A 17,492-nucleotide genomic window follows, 5' to 3' on the forward strand; every position below is an offset into this window, starting at 1 on the left:
TGCATAATTTGCAATCTGCCTCATTTGAATGACATTAACCTTGGATGCTAATATGCATGATAAACTTCGTTTATGGTTGGTAGTTCACTGACCCTTTTGGTATGGTAGTCAAGGGACTCTATTTAAGAACAAGGAAGCAAGTTGTACTGGATAACATTTACACTCCCGAAATCCATAAATCAGAGTTGAAAAGTTCAGGCTGATTAATACTTGAATATTTTTGGCTCAGATTTCTTGAGCACAGTCCAAATATCTGGATTCTTAAATGTCAACACAGCAGAAAATTGTGATGGAGGGGATTATACAAAAACCTTTAAATAAAAAGGAAAGTTGAGATCAGCACATGCAGTCTATTATCAACCAATGTCATCCTTTCATACCCTTCACTATAAAAGACCATGTCTGAATTACTAACAGCAGCAGGATCGCATGACATCTCATGACAGTTTCAGAGTTACCCAGTTTCAGACTGGAGATTTTGGGACAGTCCTGGAGTACCCATGTCTGTTTTAATCATTCCCACCTTAAGTAATTCCTTAATCAGTTATTTGTTCAGTTTGTCTGTCTTGAATAGACTGTAAGCTCTATAAAGCAGGGACTGTCTCATACGTGTTTAGTGTACAGCGCTACATATGTTTAGTAGCACTATAAAAATGATAAGTAGTAGTAGTAATTTCTGACCATCCCGTTTTGTGCATTATGGGACTCGCAGCACCGATTTCAATGGAAAGGATTAGGCACTACAAATCCCACACTGCTTTGGGATGTAGTTCAAAACCAGGACTGACCAAAATGTCTCCATTCTGAAGCTGGGTAACCTGGCATCTCTGCAGTTTCTTCAGTTTACCCTTTTGTTTCCTCTGATGTGTCCAGCTTTTTCCCTTATTCCCATCCCTGTCATTCCATCATTCTCACCTTTCCAGTCAACTGTTTGTCCTAGTGGTTAGACTGAGAACCAGAGAAGCTGGGGAATCAAACCCTGCTTCTGCCACCAATACTCTTTGGACTAGACTCTGTAAATGGTGGCCAAATTTGTGTGTAAAAAAAAAAAAAAGCCCCGAATGCTATTCTGTAAATGGTACTTTGAGTTGGGTACCATTTATAGAATAGCGCATAGCGCCGGGATCCATGCCAAACTTTGGGCACGTGGATATCCTCGCATGTAAATTAGTTACAGATCCTCCAAATTCTATAACAGTACATACATCTTTGGTGAACACCCCAGACCCACCCATGTTCACCACACCCCTTTCAGTTGCATACCAAAAGATTTACGCGTGCATCTTTATAGAATAGTGCTTAGCAAGATGCTCACATAAATCCAAATTATTGCCAATCAATGCTAATAATTGTTAGCACCCAACTGACACTAACTGGCTCATTACTCAATTAAATTGTACGTGCAAATTGGGCACGTATCCTGAAAATTTATGAGCTCTTAGCAGTATCTCGGACCATTGGGATTCAGAAGAGGTAGCTACAAGATCACTCTCCCATGTAATCATATAGGGTAATTTTTTAAAAACAGGAGGCATCAACAAATAATAAAGGGAAGAAATTAAACCTTTGGCCCCATGGTGAACCACCCATAGTTCTTCCTACGGTTTCAGTTTCATACTCCATACTACCCCCCCCCCCCCCAATTTGGATCATATAATGATGTGCCCTCAAACATAGGAGCCAACATTTCAAAATTATTGGGGGTGCTACGCCCAATGAAAATAACCCCTCCCTGGACACATACAAGGAACTTTCTCAATATTGGGGGTGCTCAAGCACTCACAGCACCCACAGAGTCGGCTCCAATGCCCTCAAATAATTATAAAATTCCTGATGGGGAGCCCAAATTCCTGTTACGGCTGAGAAAAAGTCTTAAGAATCCCACCTTCCAGGAGCTGATAACACCCCATCTATGCTCCCGCGCCCCCATGCCCTGTGCTAGTCCTCTCTCCATTTCCCAATTAATAGGAGCAAGCAGAAATCCAGCAGAACCCACTGCCCCACAACCCACCCACTAAGTCCTCCCCCATAAAGTAATCAAATGTTTGGTCATTGGATTAACAACCTCTCCAGCCCCCCTTAGCTCTTTATGTATCCATGGCAAATAGGACAGACTAACCCCAGACACGAAAGTCTGCTCAAGGTGGACATAACGTTTAGGTTCCTGCAGTTACACCAGCAATAGAACATCTAAATGCAGCAGGGGTGCATATAATTTACAGTATTCTGCAAATTACCAGTATAAGTGGGAGACATGTCTTATGTCCCGCCCACACTTCACACCTGTATATGCCCCTCTTGCAAATACGCACTACATAAGTGGATATTTGCAGAATAGTACCTAGACACAGGTATATGCTCACATTTCATGTAAGTGCTAGTATTCTGATTTACACACTTAATGCTTGCATAGATGTGGGCAACTAGGTTATATAATTGCCATTATAGAATACATGCATACATTAACATCTATGTTTTTAGTTGTAAATTTACATATGGACATATGTGCACTAATGGAGCTGGTTATGGGTACCTATTTTATATATTCACTTAGGCATAAAAGCTGATTGCGAGCTGAGAATACATCAGCTCTTTTGTTTAATTACTGGTTAAAAAGGCAGCATAAAGTGAAAGACATCCAGTGACAGATAATTGACCACGTCTGTGAAGGTTGGTGTGAGGGAAATCATCTCCACCCAGTGGTATATCTACACAAGGTGATTCTGTTGCATACAAATTCCCTGTCTCCTCAGTGTGGATGCCAGCGTAAGGCTTGGAATGCACTAAAAACACCAGAATGAAGTTAAACACCAGAATGAAGTTTGGAATACACCAAAAGACTACTGGAGCACCAGAATGAGGCTTGAAGAGGCTTGAAGTTCCTGAGAGAGCTACTGGGGCACCAGAATGAGGCTTGGAATACACAAAGAGGCAGCCAAAGGGCTTATGGTTGGAAGATCTCACTGTCACGCCTCCTGTCAAAATTTCATTGGTCATTTAGATCATGTGAGAAGGTATCTAAAATGCTGTCACCATCTTTTTCCAGGAAAGTTATGAGAGAAGTGATATCATGTCAGAATTTGGACTCTTGACTGTTGGACTAAAATAAGTAAATGAAAAATTTTCTTTAAAAAAAAAACAAGTTTAAAGAATGTTTGAAGAAGGTTACACTGGGGCATGGTGATCTATGGATACTGAAATGATATTTTGAGACATCTGAAAGAAATGAGTATTTGAAAGGTTGGACTGATGATGAAATTACAGAAAATAAGGCTAAAGTATATACTACAAGCCTTCTGATTTGAGAACCACTTTTACAAAAAAAAAAAAAAAGGTGTAAAAAAATTTTGTCAGATGGTATAAAATTATCAACATATTAGTTCACCTTTATAAATTAGGCACTTTCTTTTGGAACTTTCATATAAAATTATCCCCTCTGTGTTGTCATCTCCAGTCTTAGCACTGGTAAAATCATACTGGCAAGTCAACTACAAAACTTTACTTTTGGCAGCACAGTGCCATGTGACAAGTTCAATGTGCTTCAGTCGCCAAGATTATCAGATCGCGGTGGAAAGTTTTATCACTCCATACAACCACACTTTATACAAAAAATTCATCAGACTCCTGATGCAGGCCCTATAGCCGAAACATGGCCCGTGAGTTGTTTGAAGATTGATTATTAAAGACTGTCTTTGCTTGTTTTGGATTTATTCATGGAGTATTTTTCTTCTGTATTGCTTCTCTTCTCTCAATATTATCTGAACCATTAATATTTCAGTTTTCACTTCAATGTTGTGGTTTTTTTTTAAAATTTTGATATTAGAACAACTAGTGTGAATGAAACAGGTTGAATATATCAAACTGCATATCAAAAATATATTTCTTGAATGGTGTATGATGTAATAGCAAATTTTACTGGACATTTAAAATATCGATCAGTTCCTTTCTTTCTAAGTAAAGCAATAAACTGGCATGTTTTCAAAATATGGATTTAATAACACTGAATCTAGCCCTGGATTAAAGGAGACACATTTTGTTCTCACATGTTTTCAGTTTCATGACTGTATTTTTTATAGCTTTATCTTTGAATAACTGTTTTCCAAGGACAGCTAAGCTTGCCTGGAGATTTGCCCCGGCACCAATGTGACAAACCTAAATCAAACTGCTTTACTGATAGCAGCTAAGTCTCCTTCAGCTGGCCGAGTTAGGGGTGGCTGCATTTTATGGGGTCTGGGATGAATTATACTTTTTCTCTTGTGCCCTTGGGCTTCCAGCTCAGTCAGAATTAGAACTAGAAGACAGAGCCTTCATTACCAATTGTAAGGGAATCCCTCCCTCCCCCGGTATTTTATATTCCCAGGTCATTTCAGCAATGCATGTCAGCTCCAAGCCACAAGCCCTACAATTCTGAAATCGAATGGATGTCTTTTGTTTGATTGGTAGATTATAATCATGTGATGTTTTGTGGGATTATTGGCCATCTGATCATGTGAGAAGATATTTAAGTTGCTGTCACCATCTTTTTCCAGGAAAGTTATGAGAGAAGTGATAGGGCTAGGAATCCTACAATCACCAGCTCTACATTTGCCCTTTAGGTGTTGCTGTTGAGCAGTGATTAGGACTGCCTCTCCTTAGGAGCTATAATCAGACCCCAGCTAGCCCAAAGTTCTGAAGCAGAAACAGAATCCAGATCCTCCACATCATTCTGCACAGCATTGTGACTGAAACATTGAGCCAGCTACCTGGGATGAATTCTTGAATAAACCTATTTATTTTAAGGCGCATACAAATGCTATTTGTCCAAGAGAAACCACTTTCTAGCTGGCTTCCAGGAGCCAAATGCTTACAGAGCAGTCAAGTGATGTACAAGTGAGCTCTCATTAGGTGTGGTAGGAAGGACCATACGGACCAGTCAACTTTTCAATTCGGGGTGGTGGGGGGGGGGGGGGGGGAGGATTTATCTTGCACCAAACAAAACAAGGAGTGATTCCCTACAAAAAATCTGAGCAACAGAAGGAGTAGGGAAGGGATGTAGGCCAAACCAAACAAACTGGTCTCCAGAGGTTGATTGTAGTAAAGGTTTGTATTTTTATTTATTTATTTATTTTATTGCATTTGTATCCCACATGTTCCCACCTATTTGCGGGCTCAGTGTGGCTTACAACACATTGTAAATAATGGAAATACAATTTGTTACAATTCAGTTATGGATTACATTGTGAGAATTTAAGCGAAGCAGAGTCAAGGTATCGTTAGGGAATAGGACAAGGAAGAGAACAAAGGAACAATGGAGAGAGACAATGGGAAATTAATAGGGTAATAGAACCTTAGCAAATGAACATTCGGTATAACATTTTTTGTGAGTGAAGGTTTAAGTGTGATAAAATTACGGGGAATGAGAGTTCAGAAAAGAATGTATTGGTGTATTTCTGGAACAGTGAGTGTGGACTTCATGTGTATTGATCCTTACAGTAAATTTTCTCAAAGAGATGAGTCTTCAGTAATTTGCGGAAGTTGATTAGTTCGTGGATTGTTTTCAAGTTGCGCGGTAGTATATTCCAGAGTTGCGTGCTTATGTAAGAAAAGGTTGATGCGTGCAGCGCCTTGTATTTTATGCCTTTGCAATTAGGGAAATGGAAATAGAGAAACCAGATAATATAGTACAGACTAACAACACTGAATGCTGACCCTGGCAATCTGCCAATTCTCCTTCATATATTTATTATCATCAGGTTTTGGAACTTGACTTCTGTGTATGGATACCTTGACAAATGTTACTGCTGAATATGTCCATATAAAGTTAACCAGGAAAGATATGTAGTTATATATTTAGGACAGTTCTTCCTGATGCCCAGAGTCATCTGGTAAAGTTTAGCTGGACAGTTCTGATATTCAGCACTTTGATAAAACTAATCTTTTGAATGCTGGCCTCATAATTAAAAAAAGATGTGATTATAGGTTATAGTACATTTCCAAGAACAGCAGGTGTTAAAAATGAATAAAAGCTACATGCAAGCAGCACACTAGAAAGGGTAGAAAATATTGTGATCCTTGTATATGTTCTCACATTCTGGGTATTTTCTATGGGGTGAGGTTTAGTGAACTATGATCCGAGTCTGGATTAAAATGATGTTCTAAAATCAAAGGAAGAACTGACTAAATTCCTGAATGGGGGGATGGGGATTTACTAATGCTTCAAAACCCTACCTCAGAAAGGGCCCCTTTTACAAAGCTAAAAAGGAAGTACCGCCATGTTACCGCAGCAGCCTAGTGGCACTTCCCACCCCCAGTGTGCCATCATATCCAGTGCTACAAAAATATATATTTATTTTTGTAGCGCTGGTGTGTACCTGGCATAATCACTGCCCGGTTACCACTGGGTTAGCTCAGGATCCCTTACTGCCACCTCAGTGGGTGGCGGTAAGGGCTACCCCACAAAATGGCCACGTGGCAAGTGCTTTACTTGCCACGTGGCCATTTCCTACAGAAAAGCAAGACCTGCCTTTTACCTGCTGCGGTAAAAGGAGGCCTCGTTGCACATAAAAAACGTGCCAACGCCAAAGCAAGCCCCCTTTTGTCACAGCTTGGTAAAAGAGGCCCAAAGTATTAGGACTGGGTAGATTAACTTGATCATAGATAGGGCCTCTGTGATGTCACTTGTCTTTGCTGTTAAATATGCAGCATCTCTTGAGGCAAGAGCTTACAGATACTTACCATACTTGGGATCCCTGGAGACTCCACCCACTCAGCTCATACCATCAAACTAGGTATCCAGGGCTGCACAATGGTGAGAATTAGGTGGAGCCTGAGGCGATCCTGAGCTGCATCACAGTGATGCCACCTGCATTGCAGTTAAACTCGCAGCATCTCCTGAGGCACTGCTCCACAGTCATAATGTGGAGGAATAGCCTAATGGTTAGTACAGTGGACTGAGAACCTGGGGAATGGGGATTAATTGCCACTGCAGCTCCTTGACACTTTGGGCATGTCACTTAACCCTTCACTGCCCCAGGTAGATTGTGAGCCCACTAAGGACAGAAAAATTATTTGTATACATGATATGTAAACCAATTTGGTTATACTACAAAAAGTATATCAAATCTACGACCAATGACCCCTCCCCCATCTCTGTGCAAGCACTTCTAATCATATAAGAACATATATGGTATTTGACTGGTAACTTTTTAAAATTTCTTTTTGGATAGAATAGAAAATAGAAAATGCACTGGGTGATGTATTGTCTATGTGGACTGTGTTTAGGTAGGATGAAGTTAACAATTCAACAACTGAGACACAGCCTAAATGAAAAATGTATGCTCCAGCTGATCTTTGGTGAATTGTGCAACTGGTATGATGAGATTTATTGAGGTAATAACAGGAAACAGGCCAGTTAAACATCATAGGTTTAAAGTTTCTATCAACAGATGTAATAAAAACTTGTTGAGACCAATTAACCACTTGAAATGAAAACAAACTTATTTCCTTTATCCCCGTTCCTTGTTACAGCATCAGTGTAAGATTTGTGTGCAGTAAGTCCTTAATACTGTATGATTTAGTAGGAGACAACCAACTAAGATTAGTTTTTCTAACAGAAACTTGGTAACAAACTCTACTAGATAATCCTCTGCTATTATCAATGGTGCTCATTTTAAAAGCAGATGGACTTCTTAAAATTCCTAAAAAATGTCCAAATCCTGATCTTGGAAAGTCAGGATTTGACATTTCACACTTTAGTTCATCCAAATAACAAGGGTGCGTATTGTAGGCGTATTTTGAGTGAGACTACGAAGGCCCAAAGCAGGACATCCAAGAGAGAATTTCGAATGGGAAGAGACGTCCATGTCCAAAAAAGAAGGGCATTTTATCTAGACCTATCAGTCATGTCCAAGTTACAAAAAGGTGCTCTGATTGAGCAGCTGAGCAGCTGACCACTAAAGGGATGACTCCTTCCTTAATCCCCCAGTGGTTGCTCTCCCCTTCCCTCTCCCCTGAAAGTAGAACTGCTTTTAACTCCTAACCCCTATTCACTTGTACAGTACCCCATGTATGTTTTATCATTCCCACTTTAGTAATTCCCTTATCCCTTATTTGGCCTGTTTGTCTGTCCTGATTAGATTATAAGCTCTTTCAAGCAGGGACTGTCTCTTCATGTTCAAGTGTACAGCGCTGTGTTCGTCTAGTAGCACTACAGAAATGATAAGTAATAGTAGTAGTAGTAAAGGAAAACCAGGCTCTATGTCAGCTGCAGGTATTATAACCATCTCGAAGGCGGTGGTGGTAAGTAGGTTCGATGAGTAGCCTAGTGGTTAATGCAGTGGACTATAAATCAAGAGTCTCAGGATCAACTTTTAATTTTGGGGGGTATAATTCTGAGCCTTCCAGAAACAGAAAAAACACCTACTGTACTTAAATATGTAAGTCAGAGCTGCAACCCTGAAGGCTACTGAAGTGGTGTACATTCAGGTACAATAATATATATATAGGTATGGTAGATATTTTTCTGTTTCTCAAAGGCTCAGAATTATACAAAAAAAAAAAAAAAAGAGTTGACATGGCTCTTAAACATGGATCCCTTGGTTCACAGTCTACTGCACTAACCACTAGGCTACTCCTCTGACCTGCTTACTGCTTAATTCAGAATGGTTGTAATACCTGTAGCTGACATAGGGCCTGGTTGTCTTTTCCAGTTTAATTTTCAGGGGAGAGGGAGGAGGACAGCAACTAATGGGGGATTAAGGAGGGGTCGTGCCTTAATCCATCCAGTGGTCACCTGCTCAATTATGGCAACGTTTTGTATCTTGGACGTAACTGAAACAGTTCTAGATAAAAAAAATAGTCCTACTTTTTAGACATGGACATTTCTTTCCCATTTGAAAATCCCTGTTAAACATCCTTCTTTTGGGTCCTCCCTAGTCCCACCCAAAACACGCCTACCTTGCTATTTGGATGAACTGCAGTTTGAAAGGTTCAAAATCCGACTTTCCAAAATCAGGATTTGGATGTTTTTATCAGATGGCTGTTGTTTAAAGGCATTTTATGATGTCCATCTGCTTTGAAAATGAGCATCTTTATTTTCTTTGAGATTGTTCCTTAGTTTATTAGGAGAAATTTTGTTGACACCTTTACCAAAGGACAAAAAATTGATTTCCTGTTCTTCAATCAACTACTGGCCAATAGCTAATACACTAATTTATGTATTTATTAGGATTTATTTACCGCCTTTTTGAAGGAATTCACTCAAGGCGGTGTACAGTATCATGTATAGATCAAACATGAGTAGTAGGTAATTACAGCAGGAAAAATATTCAACTAACTACGGCATGGTGTACTACTTGCAATGTCAACACAATACGTAATAGAACATTATAAATGGTAGTGAAGGGTAAAGCAAAGTTGTAACATATAGATGGGTAAGAAAGTAGGACGAATTAGAATGTAAGGTGACTGATTTGAAGAAAGTTGCACATGAGGTCAGAGAGATGGTTAAATATTATCTCAATTGTTTCTAACAGCTCTGAGGCCATTATAACAAAACTGACAGATTACCTAATGCAACATGATATTTTCTATTCCTCTTAATCTAGGTTTCAGAGCTGGTTTAGTACAGAGACCTATTAGTTTCTTTGGTCTTAGATATAAGATCCTTGATAAGCAAAGTGCAGAAAGCCATTCTCATGCAATTTGATTTATCATCCACTTTTGTCTTAATGGATCATTTGTTCTTACTGTTGCAATCTAAGCGTGCAATTTAATTGAACAACGAGCTAATTAGTGTCAATTGGCTTGTTAATAAGCAATTATTGGCATTAACTAGATTTAATTAAAATATATTCACCTAAATTTAGGTGTGGGATCCATGCCTAAATTTTACGTGAGCGTTCAAAAAGGCATTATGGAAATGGAAGGGTCATGGGTGGAACAGGGCATTCCTAAAATTTATGCAGGTAGTTCTAGAATAATGGGGATACACACCTAATTTAGGTGCAGAGATTTGCACCACATTTTAGTTGCAAATGGCTACGCCTAAAATTAGGCACGATTCCCAGGCCTAACTTTAAGCATGGTTTATAGAATAGTGCTTTTTTCAGTGCCAATTTTTTGGTGTCATATACAGACTTCACCACACTATTTTAATTATTTTGATGCAATTGTTTAAATTGTAATCTACTATTGTTGTCAATTTCTGTATGTGGTTAGATGTCTATGGTTTGTTATCCACCTCGAATCTACTGATGAGATTAGTGCGGTCTATAAATCACAAGAATAAAACAGAATGTAAAACTTTATATGTATGTTTTCTGGTGTGACTCTCTTAGGTCTTTTCTGGAATGTAAACAGCTATATTCTGCTAAATCCTGGAGGTAAATCACATTTTAATAAATATACACATCAACATCTGTCTTGTAGTTGTTGCTTGTTGGATAATGACAGAAAATGTTCTCTATTATTTGAGAAAATTGTTGACTCTGGCCTACCTTGGCATCGCTTCCAATCGGCTTCTTGCATTCCTCACATGTGTTGGAGTATAGGCTCTCATAGCATTTCACACAGTAGGGGTCCTCCTCTCGAAGGATGTACTTCTGGCCAAACAGCGATTCCTTGCAGTTATGACAGTCAAAACGCTCCGTCATCTTGGCGCACGAGGTTCCCCTAACCTGTCATTGAAAACAAGGTTAACATGTTCTCTTTTGCAGAAAGTAGGGCTGTGCGTTGATTAACATTTTTAATCGCATGATTAATTGCATAAAGCGTCCTCCCTCACATTTCTTTCTGTACAGTGCAAAATATAGACAGCAGAAGTACATTCTCAGAACTGACATGTTTCAATTACTAAACTAAAAATAAACTTATTTTTCTTACCTTTGTTGTCTGGTGATTTTATTTTTCTAATCATCATATTCCCTGTCTCTGGTTCTACTTCCCCTCTCTCTCTGCTCTGAACTCCTGTCCTTTCAATATATTTTTTCTCTCCTCCTTCAAGTCCAACTGTCTTCCATTTTTCAGCCTAGTACACAGGTAAAAACTGGATCCTCTCCATTGTAAAATCCAGATATATGTGTTTTTTTAAGGTGGAAAGCATGGGATCCAGAGGATCTGGATTGTTACCCAGTCTCATAGTTTCATCCTTTCTCCTCTTCTTCTCAACGTCTTTGAAAATACAGCTTTAGAATCCTGAAAATTCTGTTTCCACTGCAACAGGGACTCAGGCCCGGATGCATGCACTAAGATCCCTGTTAAGAACCCATCCTTATTTTCAAATCAGTAAAAATTACCGATTTGGAAATACAGATGGATTCCCAAAGAGAATCGCATGCAGATGAGCTGCTCATTGCTTTTGCAACCCAGCTCATTTGCATGCAATATGGGGGAAGCCAGTCGGCCAGTTAAGCATGAACAGAGCAGCCCATCGCAAAGCGTGGCTACTCTGTGCATGCTACAGACAGCTCTCAAACAAAGTCGGCATAGCTTTTTTTTTTTTCCTTTTCAAAAACTGTGATGCCGGGAGCCTGAACTTGCTGATTGTGGTGCTCGGCCAGATGATTTGGGGAATGTAGCGACGGAGGCAGAAGAAGATTGATGGCATGGAGGATTGCAGAGGCACAGCTACTTTGAGCTTATGGGTAGACTAGAACCTGGCACCGGATGAAACGGAGCAATAGTATGCGCTGCAGTCTCCTGGGGGGACCGCGGCGGCAGATCCCGAAACTTTCAGCTGCTTCCCACCCCTGGGTTTTCGCTCATGCTAGAACAGCTCATTTCAAAAGGAAAGTAGGCAATCAATTTAAAAAGTGCTGACTAAAATGTACCGTCTGCATTGTGATGTCTATTTTAATAGCCCTTTAAGAGGAGAAACAAAATCTGCACGAATATAACACAAAACCCCCCCACCCCTTCTCTCTACTGTTTTGGCTGTCATATGCAGTACCGACAGCTCCTGACCACCCATTAAGTTTTCCTCAGTAAAGCTAGGGACTGCTTCTGTGCATCAGGTCGGAAACAGTTGTGCATCACCTTGCATGCACATTTGTATAGTAATTAACTCATTATAGTAGCTTGCCATTCCGTTTTGGTTAGCTGCTACCGTGATAGAAAAAGAGCTCAGAGAACCCTTTTGTGCATGTCCCGTTTTACTCCTTGCTTGCTAAACCGGCTACAACTGGTATAAAAACCACATTACTGGCTGGTTAGGCTTTGTGCATCTGGGGCTCAGAATCTAAGATCATCTTCCTCCTTCTTTTGCACCTTTGTCCTTCTCTTTGGGAAGAACTGGGACCAGACCAACGGGCTGCAGTCTATACCACACCTCCTCAATAGGCAGAAAGAGAGGATGCACTGCTGTTCCTTCCATTTCCTTTGGAAAACTGATCACAATCTTACTCCTATTTCACCTGGACACACTCAGAATGCTGGCTGGACCATATAAGGTCAGTTCTGTGGAAGTGCACCTTAGAAAATGGGTTGGTCCCTCCTGCTTTCACTCTACTATAGTATATTCCATAAGCTTACACACACACACAAAACAAGAAACAATCAGAAAAATATATGAAATACTTTTACAAGCAGGTAGACAGTGGCATCATGACAAGAAGTAATCCTACTAAAAATCAGTTTCAAAGTTAAATTAGAATATTAACCACTTTTGTATTTTTGATTGTAGGAGATCAAATAATGGTGGCATTGGAGCATATTATATGGCATTTAGAGGTAAATTTCAGGTTAAGAATTTCAAGAAAAAGAGTGTCTATGCATCAGCGGTCCTTAAAAGCTGGATGCAAGTACTGGTCATGGCAAAAGGAAGACAGATTAATTCAGGGGAAAGGGAAAACAAGCAATAGGATAGTAAGTCTGAGTGACAAAAAGTGGTGAGACTACTGTATGTGTCAACTACAGGAGAAAACTAAAGAAGGTGGGGAGAAAGAGAGAGACAGAAGAGTGAAAGCAGTGAATTTATGTTGGTCAAGTAAGGGGAAAAGGAAAGCAAGTGAAGAGTGGGACCAAGTGCATGTGGTAAGGTAGGACAAATAGAAAGTTGTGATAAATAAGAGGCTGTCCTAGCCGGGGCAGGCCACTAGAGGGCGCTAGGAGAATAGGTGGAGGTCGCTAGGACTGGGGAGAGCCCTGGGAGGTCCACAGGTGTAGGAGGTTATGGGCTGGGTCCTGTGTAGCTAATTAACCACTTTATACCCCACCTGAGATGTGAAAGGAAAAGAAGAGAGCTGGTAGCTGGAGAAAGAGAATCCCCCTGGAAAGAACTGGCTAAACCCTATGGACTTGTGGTGGACAGTGTGCTCAAGGAAGAAAAACAGGCTGGGGTAAGAAGTCCCTAAAGCATTAGTGTTGGACTGTGTAGCCTCAGTACTTTGAGGAACTGTGTGTTCAAAGAAAGGACTGTAAGTCTAAAGAAAGAAAGGACTGGGTGTCCAAGGAAGGAAGGACTGGGTGTCCAAAGAAGAAGTAGGGCTGTGTGTCCTAGTACTGAGAAGCAGGCTGCAAAGCCTGGGGTTAGAAGTCCCCAAAGTATTGAGGTTAATGCTGAGCCCAGGAATCTGTGTGGGGAGGCTCAGTATGAAGATATGTAAATGTATAAAGTATTTAAACTAGAAGAACTGTGCCCAGGGGCTGGAATAAAGAATTGCCTGAATATGCTGTTGGTGAGACCTGTTTAATTTTGCCCCTGGAGAACCAGGTCACCCTGAGCGTGAAAGGATAACATGCTAATCTGCATACAATTTGCATACTGAGAACCAGCTCTCCCTGATTGAGAAAGGGGCCCAGGAGCTTGAGGTTGGATTGCTCAGGATGCTAGGAAGAGACTGTTTGGAGTCCTGTTCAGAGGCCACAGGCCAGTGAGGCCTGCTGGAGAGTGGGAGCGGAAGCCTCATCTTCACAAAGTGAAGAATGGGTGTGTGTGTGGGAGCAAAAATCTGGGGGAGGGGTAAACAGGAATGGCATATGAGGAAAATGGGAATGGCATAAATAGGATAAAAGAAAATTAAGTCAGACGAGAGAGGTGAAATAGCAGACTGATATGCTTGGCTGCTCTTAGGCAAGTGGACAACTGGCTGCCCCCTCCCCCAACATAATGATGTCATGCCTCAGCTGATGAGGTAACAGCAGAGTAGCAAACCTACTGGAGAGGCTGCCCATTGGTACTTCCCTATTTTACATTACTTTACTCTATTTCTTATTAGTTGCTAATATTTCTTATTAGTTGCTAATATTCCTAAGTAGATACATTTATCCAGAAAACCTATAGCATTTAATATAGAGTATGGTCATTGGAAGCTGTCTGGTGAATCAGTGTGAACTGATTTGTGTCACAAATTTCTTGAGTAAGAAGGCTTTCAGAAGTTTGCAGAATACTTCATAATGATTTATGGTTCTTATCTGAATTGGTAGTTTTTATCAATACTTTGCTAGTAGATAGGGTAATGTCTGTGCGTGTATGGACTTGAACCTGATGTTTTTTGGGGGAAGGGAATGACAGATCTAAGAGATTACCTGCCAGTCTCCTATTCTGAAATTTAGGTAGCAATAACCATTGACTTAGATATTCAGATGCATTGCCATGTAGTGTTAGATAGGTCATTGCACAGGGTTTGAAAATCCCTCTTGCTTCAACAGGAAGTCAATACAATGCTATATACAGTGGAGTGACTCTTTCAAACCTGGATGTGGAGAAGATCAGTTTAGCAGCCACATTTTGCACTGACTGTAGCCTCTTTCTCTTCCTATTGGTAAATCCTAGGAATGTGCATTTGATTTAATGTGCATTGGCCTACAAATTAACACATGTAAAGCCAATTTGTACACAATAACGCATGTTAAACATTTTTTTATTAACATGAATGTGTAAATCGAACCTTAACAGTCCAAAAATAGGGGAGAGACATAAATCTGAAAACAAACGGAATTTGGTTTTCCAGTGCACATCCCGAGTAACTCCTCCTGTGGAGAAGAAGATGGAAAAGACAGTAAGGTGAGAGGGGAGGGACGTGCTAGAAGAGAAAAAAGCATTAAAGATGAAGATCAAAAAGGGATAAAAATAAGTGAGGGAAAAGGGAGCACAGCAGGTTCCAAAAGTGTGGAACCTATAGCTGAGGGGGGCATATTCCAGGCCAAGCACTTACGTATGACAGTGGAGGGAAGCGTAGAGAGTAGAGACAAAGGCGAGAGAGGCATAGCTGGGACAAACAGAAGCAAGAATGAAAAGGGGAGAAGATTATAAGGAGAGAAGAGGCAGTGGCTGAACAAGGCTAAATATACAGCTGTACGTGAGCCACAAGCAGATGAGGGGATGTACACGGAGAAAGGACTATATTTTCTGAAAGGGCAGACTCACTGAAGGTAATTCTATAATGGGGTGTCACCATTTAGGCACAATAATAATACAGGTAGTGTGCCTATTCCATAAGGATACTTATACGAGTTAGTGCCCTTAACTAGCGTAACCTGCCAAAGACACACCTAAATGTAGGCGCAAACATTTATGACAGCTCAAGGACTTGTGTAAATGTTAGTGCCTTAATATGGTATATATGCATAGGTGGCAATTCTATAAATTGGTGCTTCACTCTAGGCACCCCAATACTACATAGTAATATAGTAAATGACAGCAGATAAAGACATTGATGCTTCATCCAGTCTGCCCAACTGACACGCTCATTATCAATTCATGATTAAATCAACAATGATTGTGATGTAAAATACTTGATCATGGTCTTTCTTTGGTGTTTCTGGGACATAGACCATAGAAGTCCGCCCGGCCAGCTACTGGAGTTGCTGTCGAAGCCTATCTGTCTTATCATTTGCAGGACGTAGACTGTAAAAATCTGCTCAGCACTGTCCTCAGATCCCAGCCACTGAAGTTGCTGTTAAAGCCCTTTCCAGGCCATCCTGAACCGGATTGCCATATATAGGACATAGACCGTACAAGTCTGCCCGGCATCAGCTCAAGTTCATCACAGCCAGAATCACCATCTAAGCATCACTCGACACAGTTACTCACATGCAGCCATTTAAGTTTCGTTTTATTTTAATACTATCCATTTTCTAATTAGAGATCCTCTATGTTCATCCCATGCCATTTTGAATTCTGTCACCATTTTTGTCTCTACCACCTCCCTCAGGAGGGCATTCCAGGCTTTGACCACCCTCTCTGTGAAAAATAATTTCCTGACATTACTCCTAAGTCTACCACCCTACAATCTCAATTCATGTCCTTTAGATTTACCATTTCCCCTTCTCTGGAAAAGATTTGTTTCTATGTTAATACCTTCGTCTGTATCATATCTCCTCTGTCCCTTCTATCCTACTACTACTTAACATTTCTATTACTACTTAATATTTCTATTAAGTAGTATCCTCTAGGATATACATATTCAGGTCTTCCAGTCTCTTCTCATATGTCTTTTGGCACAAACCCCATACCATTTTTGTCACCTTCCTCTGGATCGCTTCTAGTCTTTTTACATCCTTAGCAAGCTACGGCCTCCAAAACTGAACATAATATTCCAGGTGGGGCCTCACAAATGATTTGTACAGGGGCATCAACACCTCCTTTCTTCTGCTGGTTACACCTCTCTCGTTGCAGACTAACATCCTTCTGGTCATGACCACCGCCTTGTCACACTGTTTTGTTACTTTAAGATCCTCAGACACCATCACCCCAATGTTCCTTGCGCCAATTTTATAATTGCTTCTTGGTGCCAAGCTTCTGTTATAGAATACTTGTGTAAATTGGCATTGGCGCACTCATATTTAGGCACACCCTCTTACACCATATCAATGACAGGAGTGCATTGGCACACCTTGGTGCAACAAGTGACATGAGTGGTTTATACTATGCATGTACCTGGGAGACAAGTCCATGCTCCACTTATGGGTATTTCCCCCCTTGTAGTTAGGGTGATTAGACACTACACTAATAGAAGAGTGCCGAGTGAACATAGGCACCTACCTGTCAATTAATGACACTTTTGACACACTTAAGCGGCACCTACCTCTAGGTGCCATTTTATAGACCTACATGCACATAAATATTGACCAAGCCTATGTCCCGCTCATGCCCCTCCCCTATTAATTACACAAATAGAGAGGCTTTCCAGATCGGCACCAAAAACAGATACAACACACAGCAGGTCCAAAAGTAGTCTCAATATCAATATTTTTATTAAAATATCACCCATCGTGGTCCATGTTTCTTCCACTCATAGGCTGCCTCAGGGGTATAGTACAAATAAAGAAGTGCTGAGAATCTGGCACTCACAGTCTGAAAGATGTAGCAAAGCCCTTCAGCACAACACTAGCAGCATGCACGAGACTACTTGTGGACCCACTGTGCATTGCCCCTCCCTTGTTAATGCTCCCTTACAATTATACACTATGGCATTTATGCATGTAATCATAGAACAGTGCTTAGGAGCATAACTGCCATTTATGTGCATAAGTATACACTCACTGGCAGTATTCTATAAATCTTAGTGCACAAA

General features: G+C 40.6%; 1 protein-coding gene across 2 annotated transcripts in view; it reads right to left on the reverse strand.

The window, feature by feature from the left end:
- Nucleotides 1–17,492, reverse strand: part of FHL2 (four and a half LIM domains 2) — a 143,819-nt gene that overhangs the window by 38,281 nt on the left and 88,046 nt on the right. For both annotated transcript variants that reach the window (XM_030201459.1, XM_030201458.1), the window contains exon 2: nt 10,476–10,655. In XM_030201459.1, coding sequence (XP_030057319.1) covers nt 10,476–10,631 — 156 coding nt within the window. In that variant the 5' untranslated portion in view covers nt 10,632–10,655. The remainder of the gene's footprint in view (nt 1–10,475; nt 10,656–17,492) is intronic.

The sequence above is a fragment of the Microcaecilia unicolor genome, chromosome 4, assembly GCF_901765095.1.
Source record: "Microcaecilia unicolor chromosome 4, aMicUni1.1, whole genome shotgun sequence".
Lineage (NCBI taxonomy): Eukaryota > Metazoa > Chordata > Amphibia > Gymnophiona > Siphonopidae > Microcaecilia > Microcaecilia unicolor.